Genomic DNA, 11,370 nt, shown 5'->3' on the forward strand with positions numbered 1-11,370 from the left:
TAGTGTAACTTTAGTTTTGGTATTATGAGGTAACTTGTTTGCAAGTATGTATCTACAGAATGGCATTGAATAAAATGTAAAAGTACTCATCGCACTAGACTCGTAAATTATTATATGTCTGCCAGTGTGAATTTTTAAGTTTTTAATTGCATTTTATTGTAAAGTTTCATTTACATTTTGTTGTTCTACCAAGCTGTGATATTTAATACAAATACATGTATTGTGGGCTGATAAGATAAAGAGCAGATGTGTGTGTGAGGAAAACACATTTGAAATTTGTGGAACCCTGCTGATTTCCGCACTAGTCACTCGGTTAAATTAAACATCATCTGATGTCATATGGCACTGAAATTAACGTGGAAGGCAGATCAAGAATTATCTTCATTATTATAAACTGGGTTAGTACTGGCAATACCATTGCCATCATGTCTCACTCACTACAAAGCCATCAGTAGGAACCCACAGACACATTCTGTGTGTGTGTGTTTTGTTTGTGGGAAGAGACCAGACAGCGAGGTCATCGGTCTGATCGGATGAGGGAAGGAATTCAGCCATGCTCTTTCAGAGGAACCATCCCGGCATTTGCCTGGAGCGATTTAGGGAAATCATGGAAAACCTAAATTAGGATGGCCGGACGCGGGATTGAACCGTCGTCCTCCCGAATGCGAGTCCAATGTGGACACATTCTCATTACGTCCTTATACTGCACCCACTGATTTCTGTCAGTTCTACATATCGAAAAGCTCCACAAATGGTGTACAATTTCAGATGTGTTTAGGAGAAACATTCAGTATTTTTGGGCTGGTACAAATTTCATTACGTAGACCGGAACATGTTTTTTACACATTTATAAAAATTACATTGATAAATAATGTGCAAAATACATTATTGCTATGTTTAAAATTATTTATTACGTAAAGGAATTGCACAATTACAGCCCGTATGTTATTTACTGACTCAAAACTATATGATACTTAATTCTCACGTAATCATGATTACGTAGTACTAAGTACGTGGGTGAGTGTTAACACTGAAATGGATTTTATGACAACTTTCACTTGTTTTCAATTATTGTCCTGTTGTCTGCTCTAATAACAATTTACACGTAAAAGTTCGCCATTTAGGCCGTCCATGGTGCTCATTATTGTGGAATGCTATGCAGATCCGAGCAAGGAAAGTATTTCTGCTAACATTTTATTTCTTCTGTTGCCGGGCACCTTGTAACCAAGTCATAACTCTGTCGACTCCTTCACCTGTTATTGAACTCGTTTCAACAACTGTTATTTCTTGCGTTATTTCTTTTTTCAGCCGATTTAATTGCAAAATAAGTAACGCCTCGTTCCTCATCTGTCTGTATGAAGCATCCATTTTCGATAGAACAAGTAACACCTACAAAAGAAAACGGACCGAATTTAGAAACATGGGTTTTTATCTCTTGTGAATTGTTTAAACTCTCCATTGCATTTACCTTCGTATGTTTCAGACATGGTTCTGCAAGAATAGAGTACAACAACACACCCGCTGCTGAAATTTGACATAAATTACTCGCATCAACTACATAAATAATTTTCTTCACTCCCTGGTAATAATTCCTCCACATTGGTGCCATTATTCCCCCGATTTCTCTTATTGTTATTTCTTTTTGGCTCGATAATTTGACTGGGACGATATTTAGTCCCACTGTAGGGACTGTACTCGAAGTCACATCAATTTCTTCTTTGTTTTGCAACCGCTTAAGTAATAACGTTTTTCCAGCACCAGTTGGACCGAGGCAGATATACATTTTACAACCCGTTCAGTTTCCTAACGATCGCAACGAAACACCCGTTACTGTTACCATGGAAACAAGTACACTACACAATCAATTACTGACTTCAAACGTTGTCTCAGGCCGTCGACATTTGGAGCGACTGAAAGAAACGCAACGGGCAGGCGATCTTACTCAGCAACTGGTAACCAACTGGCTGGCAACGCATTTCCGCAGACAGCGCAACTCCGAGATGAGAAACTATAGTTGCCGGGTGCAAGTGTGGAGCAGATGGAGAACCGTAATTCACTGTATTGCATCCCGAATATCGATTGTCAAGTACAGATTCAAGCTTTGAGAAATTAGGATGACCACGCTCGAATGAAAAATCTAAGAAAATTCTAGATTCATCCGTGCATCCAAAGAAAGCAACTGCAGGCTAGATGTAGCAGACAAGGAGCCGCAAATAGATTCGAAATTCATAGCTTTTTATAGAACGATTAAACAGTCCTATAGTGATTTGCACAGCTGATGGATAAATGCTACAGACCTCTTCACGTAGAAGGGACCTCCGGACACGGAGGCGGAGCGATAGGGAAGCTTGGAGGGTATTTGGTCTGCGCATGCTTGACGACAGAGAGCGGGCAAACAAATCCGCGTTGCCGAACTGTGCAGTCAACAACAATCAGGTTAATGTCACTACGGTACATCGTATTTATGAAAGGGTCTAAAAAATTTTAAAACCCATTTCGATCAATCTTACGTCACATTTCGACGACATTGCGTCCACCGCAGCTGTAACCCACATTCTAGAAGCGGTCACACGAGTGATTTGTAAGCAGTATCCTTTATAGACTGATTGCACTTCCCCAGTACTCTACCAATAAACAGAAGTCTACCATCTGCTTTACACATGACTGAAACTATGTGATCGCTCCATTTCATGTCCCTAAAACATGTTACACCCAGTATTTGTACGATTTTGCTGATTCCAACAATAACTCATTGGTATTAGTCATAGGATATTATGATTTTTGTTTTGTGAAGCGCAAAATTTTACATTTCTGAACATTTAGAGCAAGTTGCCAATCTCTGCACCACTTTGAAATCTTATCAAGATCTGACAGAACATTTATGCGGCTTCTTTCAGATTGTCCTTCATTATAGATAGCTGCATCATCTGCAAAAAGCCTGATTTTACTATTAACATTGTCCACAAGGTCATTAATATGCGACATGAACAGCAAGGGTTCCAACACACTTCCCCAGGGCACACCTGAAGTTACTTAAACTTCTGACGATGACTCTCCACCCACAATAACATGCTGTGTTCTCCATACCAAAAAGGTCCTCAGTCCAGACACAGATTTCAATTGATACCCCCATATGATAGTACTTTTGACAATACGCGTACGTGTGACGGTCAAATGCTTTTCGGAAATCAAGAAATACTGCCTCTATCTGATTGTGTTGATACAAAGCTTGCAGTATGTCATATGAGAAAAGTCCGAATTGGGTTTTAAATGATCGATGTTTACGAAACACATGCTGTTGGCATTGAGGAGGTAATTCTGTTCAAGATACCTCATTATGTCTGAGCTCAATATGTTCTAAGATTCTGCAACAAATCTATGCCAAGGATATTGGACGGTGGTTTTGTGGATCACTTCTGCTACCATGCTTGTAGACAGGTGTGACCTGTCCCTTTTTCCAAAAGGTATAGATTATAGTTAGAAGATGGGCTAACTCAGGCACAGATTCAGTATAGAATCTGACAGGGATTCCATTGGGCCCTGGAGTTTTGTTCAATTTTAATGATTTCAGCTGTTTCTCAACACCGCTGACACTCATAGTTAAGCATTTCAACTTTTGCTTTGTTACCCTCAGTTTCAGTTCCTATCTCATTAGCTAGGCACTGGACACTAACTTTGATGCCACTAACACCCTTTACATACAACCAGAATTGGTTTAGGTTCTGTGAAAGATCACCTGACAGTATTCTGCTATGGTAGTCACTGAAGGCATCACACATTGATCTCTTGACAGTCAAATGCGTTCATGCAGCATCTCTCTATCTATAGCCCTACACTTCATTTTACTCCTATTATGTAGTTACCGCTCTTTCTTTAGATATTTCTTTACAGTGACTGTGTACCATGGAGGTTCCCTCCCATTATGAACTGTTCGACTGGGTGCATATCTATCAAGTGCATGGTCAACTGTACTTTTAAACTTGAGCCATAGTTCCTCTACATGCTGAAAGTTTCAGGTTCCTCATTGAGATATGACACTACTGATTTTTTATGTAGTTTACTGAGAATTTATCTCTTTTTTCTTGTTTTAGTTGTCCTTTGTACTTTGGTAATCATTGTTGTGACAACCGCTTCATAGTCATTGATACTAGTTTCGATATTGACATCCTCAGACAAATATTGAGGTCTATTTGTTGCCATTAGATCCAATGTATTTCCACCATGAGCGGTGTTCATAACTATCTGTTCTAGGTAGTTTTCACAGAAGGCTTTTAGTAGTTTCACAGGATCACTAACAAAACTGTAATTCTCCCAATTAGCTGTTGGACAATTAGAGTCTCCCTTGATGATTACAGAATGATTGGGGGATTGAGATTTCTCTAAAGTTTTCTGTTATATCAGGAGATGAGTCTGATGGCCGATAGAAGAATTTAAGAATCATTTTCTGCCCACCCCTGATAATGAATCTTGTCTGAAGTATCTGACATGCAGCTTGAATTTCTATCTTGGTGGATTTGAGTTTCTTCTCTTCCACGACAACTGCACCATCATCCTTTCCCATCAGCCTATCCTTTCGATATACACTTAAATTTTCCCCAAAATCACACAGCTATCAATTTAAGGTTTCAACCAGATTTCTGTAACTAGTATTAAGCGAACTTAATTGCTTTTCATGAGTGCTTCTAACTCTGGCATTTTATTTCGAATTCTTTGGCAGTTTACCATTAGTATTTTAATAATCTCACCTGTGGGAAGCTCTTCTTTCGATCTTACACTGATACTTCTGTGTTACCTACAGCTATCGTTATATGGATTGGATGGAGGGTCACCTAATCTAGAAAACCCTTGTATGCACCCCACACACAGTCAGCTACCTGAGTAGCAACCTCTATGTGTGGTGCACTGCAGTTCTCGACCTAATGGTGCAAGTCCAGGAAGTTGGGACTTGTTTATCTCGGAACCTTCAAAGTCTCTGGTTCACTCCTTCCATTCCACTCGGAACGAAAGAGCCACAGTCAGTTCTGGAGTCAATTCTGCAAATGTAAGCTTCGTTGAAACTCCATCCACAAAGCTGGTCTTCTTAACCTTCTCTGACAGTCGCTGGAATGACCCAAGAATGGTCTGGTATGTGTACATTGAGTATGTGGGTTTTGCGGGAGGCGTGCCAGTCCACATGACAGGCATCATTCGTTAAAACATGTGCCACAATCTGTGCGTGGTTGCACCCTGTTCGCTCAATGGCTGTTGGAATAGTCTCTCCAAAATGTTGAATTTGGCATCCAGGTATACATAATGAGTGCACCCGGTGTCCTTTCCTGACTGCCCCTTGCTGCCATTTCCCTAAAGCGTACTATCATTTGCCATATGTTTGAACTGCCGACAATTAATAGGTGCATACCCTTCTGCGTTTGCCTCCTCCTGACACCGAACAAAAATGGTGTAAAAAAATGGCAAAGTAAGTGAGTCTTACTGACTCAGTTTCAATGAAAGACAGCAACTCAGACAGTTTGGTTAGGGGGACCAGTATGACACTCAGTCCTCCCTGGTCCCCCTCGACCCTGTACAGGACACCTAGATCTACCACCGACACGCCAATCCCAGCCAAGTGGAGGGTAATGACAGATCCTGTACTTTCTGTAGAGTAAACAGGACCCACAGGGCAGGATAGTACTTGAGGTACCTCTGGTATGTGTATCAGAGGTACACGACTCATGGGAACTCTTTCGAGACACCAATTTGCAGTAGCTGGCAATCTTTTGACAGTAGTCAAGTAGTCAAGGCGTTTGCCGATGACATTGTAATTCTGTCAGAGACAGTAAAGGACTTGGAAGAGCAGTTGAACAGAATGGACAGTGTCTTGAAAAGAAGATGTAAGATGAACATCAGCAAAAACAAAACGAGGATAATGGAATGTAGTCGAATTAAATCAGGTGATGCTGAGGAAATTAGATTAGGAAATGAGACGCTTAAACTAGTAAAGGAGTTTTGCTATTTGGATAACTGATGATGGTCGAAGTAGAGAGGATATAAAATGTAGACTGGCAATGGCAAGGAAAGCGTTTCTGAAGAAGAGAAATTTGTTAACATCGAGTATTGATTTAAGTGGCAGGAAGTCGTTTCTGAAAGTATTTGTATGGAGTGTAGCCATGTATGGAAGTGAAACATGGACGATAAATAGTTTGGACAAGAAGAGAATAGAAGCTTTCGAAATGTGGTGCTACAGAAGAATGCTGAAGATTAGATGGGTAGATCACATAACTAATGAGGAGGTATTGAACAGAATTGGGGAGAAGAGGAGTTTGTGGCACAGCTTGACTAGAAGAAGGGATCGGTTGGTAGGACGTGTTCTGATGCATCAAGGGATCACCAATTTAGTACTGGAGGGCAGCGTGGAGGGTAAAAATCGTAGAGGGAGACCAAGAGATGAATACACTAAGCAGATTCAGAATGATGTAGGCTGCAGTAGGTACTGGGAGGTGAAGAGGCTTGCACAGGATAGAGTAGCATGGAGAGCTGCATCAAAACAGTCTCAGGACTGAAGACCACAACAACAACAACAACAAGCGATTTTTAGCTGCTAACGAATTTCAACCAATTCATCCTATGTCTGAGAACAGCATTCACAGTGGGGCTGCGTTTTGGCTGGTGTAATGTACTACAAAGCAGTGAATAAATAACTTTAAATTAAGCCCACTAAATATCTTTTAATTTGTTGAGCTAAAATGTTGCTAATTCCTTATATGAGATTTGAAACAACTAAAAAAACGAGATTACTGTTAAGGCAACACAAAAAACTGTGGTAAAATTTGCTAGTTTCCTAAAAAGTTTTGATGTTAATTATAGCAAACTCAAAAACAATCTAATTTACGTTAAATGCAAATAATGTGAAGGGCTATACTAAGATGGTATCTGTTCTTTCGGACATGTCCGAAACAACAGATACCATCTTAGTATATATATATATATAGTTAAGGCTCACCGGGAACTTGACCTTCTTCTTATTCTGTGCAAATGCACAAACAGTGCCCGAACTCTTACGGGAATCGGCAACGAGCCGCGAGTAATGAGTATAATGGGCGTGTGCACTACGAATGTAGTGCGGGACAATACATTGAGTATGTGGGTTTCGCGGGAGGCGTGCCAGAGATAAATCCCTGCAGTCGCGCTATCCTCTGTGTTCTTGGTGGCTCAGATGGATGGAGCTTCTGCCATGTAAGCAGAAGATCCCGAGTTCGAGTCCTGGTCGAGGCACATATTTTCGTCAGTCCCCGGTGACGCATGAAACGCCTGTAAGCAGCTAAGGGTGTTCATTCATTGTAATATGAAGGGCTACTCCTTTTTAAGGGGAAACTAGATGTAAGACAATACGTTAGAAACTTTGCTACAGTAACTAAATCACAAACGCCGTTAGTGCAAATTGCTCATACATTATGCAAAGGATAGTGGAGCTTCCGAAAATTCTCAGAAAGGCACATGTATTTGCGTTGATATACAATGAACTTCAGGGGTGATGTATTCTGTGAACCACAAATGCTGATTTGCCATGAATTAAGTACGTATCCAGAACACTTGTACCAGTAACTTAAAAAAATATATATTTTTGTAAGCGTCCGAAAATTCTCAAAATACTTTATTTCTCGAGTACTTGTACAATGAAACTAGAGAACGATTGTTTTGTAAAAGGATAGATCTACTGTTCTCAACAATTTTAAAAGAGCATAATCAAGTTTAAGTCTACAATTGACGAAATTTCTCAACAGATCACAATACAAATGGCTATTTATACAATCAATGAAAGATTATGCAGAAGCGACATGAACAGTAAAGTATACGAATCTAAAACATTAAATCGGCACACGATCTTGTACACGCGTCCTCACACAATGGAAAATTCCGAATTCGGGTTTTATATACATATGTACCTGCGTATTGCACTGATTGTTCACTAAACTGATGCTGTGCAGACCAAAAACTCAGTGTGTAACAGAGTTTTCATTGTGCTTGTCTGTAACTCAATGTGTTATCTTTATAGTAAGTAACAATCTATCATTTTCATCTTTACAAAATGGCGTCAGTAACAGCATTGTGTGATAGTTTCTCTCAAGAAAACAGTAATTCTAAAGTAATCATGTGTGTAATCTGTAATTCAAATGTGCAGAATGGTTTCAGACTTTGCTTAGAATCGCAAGTATGGATACATTCTGAATGTGTGAGATTCATTAATGCAAAAACTGTGTTTTCATGTGAATGTGATCAGGGAAGTTGTAACGGATTTAACGCCATGTTAGTCGCTTACGCTACCGGACGTGAAATTAATGTGTTACAAAGTGTGTTGTATGAATTGCAAAGTGCTAAAAAAACAATAAAAGTCCTAAAAGCAAAGCTTCGTGAATGTGAATTGAATGGAGTATCATCATTTAACACTAACTCCGAAATCTACAGCACATCTATTCTTCCAAAAACGAGTGTAAATTTTAAAAACTACGAACTAAAAGCAACTAAAAAGATCGCTGTACAAAACAGATACAATGCTCTGGAAATATGTGACGAAATAAAATCTTGCGGAGAGAGAGTGGAAGCAGTAAGTGTCGTGAGAACTGAAAGTAAACAAGCCTCCGAAAAGTTCGTTACACCCAACATACAAGCAACTGTTAACAGAAACCTCGAGCGAAAACTTAACAACTCAGCCCATAATGTGCTCAAAACGTTAAAATCTGTTAATAATATAATACATAGAGACTGTGAAAAGAAAGAAGATCGTATAATAGACTGCAAAACTTCGGAAGACTTGAGCACAACAAATAATGCTTTTACTGTACATATACTTGCCGACAGTCTCGGAACAAGACTAGCAGAAACCCTATATAACTCAGGATGCAGTGTTACTAGCGTAGTAAAACCTGATGCTCCACTGAAAGAGATCGTCAACAACTGCGAAAATCTGAGTATCAAGATAAAGAAAAATGATTGTGTTCTAATCCTAGGGGGCGGAGTAGACGTCCGCTGCAATGATGTATTATCAGCAAGACGAGCGCTAAGAGAGACGCTCGAAAAGCTCAAAAATGTACATGTGATGGTAACCAGCATTCCATACGACTTTTTTAAGAAATCTCGTGTTAACGAAGAAATAAAGAAACTAACAGACTGCTTCACAAAATAACAAAGTGCTACCCAAATTCAACATTTGTCCAGCTAGATTTCAGAAAACAACATTTCATAAACAGTGGAGATCTCCTAAATAGAGCAGGACAACTGTATGTCTGTGCTCAAATTATGAAAACAATAAATAATTTCAATGATGAACACAAACTGCCTGGTATCCTCACCATAGCAGTAACTGAGCAAATGGAAATTTGCAAGGAAACGTCTGAGATGAGAGAGATACCTAATATACCGGTACCAGTATCTGAAGGAGTGGTAGAATATGGGGTACCAGCAGAAATGTCAGGAACATCTAGCAGAGTTGAAGAGGAAACAATTTCTTCAGATGAGAAAGCCTACAAACCTGGTGTAAACTCATGTGCACCTGAAACCTCCAAGGATGAAGCTGTCAGCACATTCGACACACTTAATGCTTCATGCTCACTTGTAACTAGGACTGCAACCACACCAACAGCCAAGAACCATTCAATTAGATGCAGAAACTCATCAGCTGCTCTGCAGACATCTCAAAGGAAGAGCCTCAGGATAAGAAGAGCTGCTGTGCGTAGTGACTATTTTTTATGGGATCTTCGCAATTTGAAGAAGAAGAAAAGGCAGAATCTTTACAGTGTCAGCAACAAGAAAGTACAAAGGTAAATAGTGCAGCAAATCCACTACATGAAACTTTAACAGTTGTATACCAAAATGTGCAAGGACTAGAAAGTAAATTAGCTGAAATAGAAGTTCTATTAACTGACTATCTAAAAGACATTAACATACTATGCATAAGTGAGCACTGGGTAAAAGAAATGCAAGCGTCTAGCATAATTATTCCAAATTTTGAAATGATTAGCAAATTTTGTAGAATCAACCATAAAGGGGCTGGGACATGTATTTATGTTAGGACAGGGGTAGAATCAAGAGAAATTAAATGTAAACTAAAATACATAGAAAAAGATTTTGAATACAGTATATGTGAACTAACCAAATTAAAAATTTCTATTGTGTGTTTGTACCAATCACCACTGGGCAACTTTGCCATTTTTATGGATAACCTTGAGGGACTGCTGAATGAACTTAAACATTATGTAATTTTTCTTGGTGATTTTAATGTTAACTTTAAGAAAGATTGTAGTAAACAACAGCAACTGTGCAATGTGTTTTTGTGTCATAATATGATGGCAACTGTAAATGAAGTTACCAGATGCGGAAATACGTCTGAAACTATAATAGATCAAGTATTTATTAACAAGGACAAGTGTGAATATAACACTGAAGTAATTGACACTGGTTTCTCGGATCACAAGGGTATCAAATTGAGTTTAAATGTCACATCTTGCAAGGACCCTGTTATCAATAACAATTACAGAGAAAGGAGATTTATAAATGATGACAGCATAAGAATTTTTAATTACATTCTGGAAAATAACAACTGGGGTAGTGAATCAAGTGGTGATGTCAACAGAAAGTTTGACTCATTCCTTGAAAGCTACAAACACTGCTTCGATGTTGCCTTTCCTATAAAAAGAGTCAAAACTAAACATAAAACCAAAACATGGGTTACACAGGGGATTAGAAAGTCATCAGACACTCTCAGAAAGTTAAATAAATCACCCAGGAAGAATGTAGTACTGAAAGCACATGTGAAATGTTATAGAAGCCTGTACAAGAAAGTAATAATTGCAGCCAAGAAGCTTGATAATGATACCTATACTGAGAAAGGTAACAACAAAATGAAGTCAACTTGGGAGGTAATAAATAAAAATATAGGTAGACACAAAAGAAAAGATAACAGTTTTGTCATTAAAGGGGGTAAAACTGTTAAGGACCCACTTCAGATTGCCAACATATTTAATGTACATTTCACAAATATAGCCATAAATTTAATTAAAACTAAATGCAATTCCAATAGCAAGGTAAAAATCCCCATGAATGACATGACAATGTTCCTTTATCCAGTAACTGATTCAGAGGTGCTAAAAGCTATAAATAAGTTAAAAAATAAAATGTCATGTGGGTGTGATGGGATTCCTGACAAAGTCATTAAGCAAAGTGCAAGAAACATAGCCTCGCATCTCACTGAAATTATAAATGAATCTTTTAAGACAGGGGTGTTTCCATCAAAACTTAAAATGTCTGCTATAAAGCCACTTTACAAGAATGGTGATAAATATGATGTTAGTAACTTTAGGCCTTTATCAATGTTGTCAGATTTCTCAAAAATAATAG

The 11,370-nt window shown here is 38.7% G+C and overlaps 1 protein-coding gene across 1 annotated transcript; it reads right to left on the reverse strand.

Annotated features, from left to right (window-relative positions):
- Positions 1-908: 908 nt before the first annotated feature.
- Positions 909-1,934, reverse strand: LOC126161490 (ADP-ribosylation factor-like protein 16). Its single transcript, XM_049917391.1, has 2 exons — positions 1,469-1,934; positions 909-1,389 (listed from the first exon to the last, which is right to left on the reverse strand). The coding sequence occupies exons 1-2, from the start codon at positions 1,781-1,783 to the stop codon at positions 1,195-1,197; spliced, it is 510 nt and encodes a 169-aa protein (XP_049773348.1). The 5' UTR covers positions 1,784-1,934; the 3' UTR covers positions 909-1,194.
- Between the last annotated feature and the right edge of the window lie 9,436 nt (positions 1,935-11,370).

Source organism: Schistocerca cancellata, chromosome 1 (genome assembly GCF_023864275.1).
Source record: "Schistocerca cancellata isolate TAMUIC-IGC-003103 chromosome 1, iqSchCanc2.1, whole genome shotgun sequence".
Taxonomy (NCBI): domain Eukaryota; kingdom Metazoa; phylum Arthropoda; class Insecta; order Orthoptera; family Acrididae; genus Schistocerca; species Schistocerca cancellata.

Excerpts from the sequence above, each read along its gene's own strand:
- LOC126161490 (XM_049917391.1), bottom strand. The coding sequence starts at position 1,783 with ATGTATATCTGCCTCGGTCCAACTGGTGCTGGAAAAACGTTATTACTT. Across the intron at positions 1,390-1,468 it reads CATGTCTGAAACATACGAAG|GTGTTACTTGTTCTATCGAA; the intron begins GTAAATGCAATG and ends TTTCTTTTGTAG.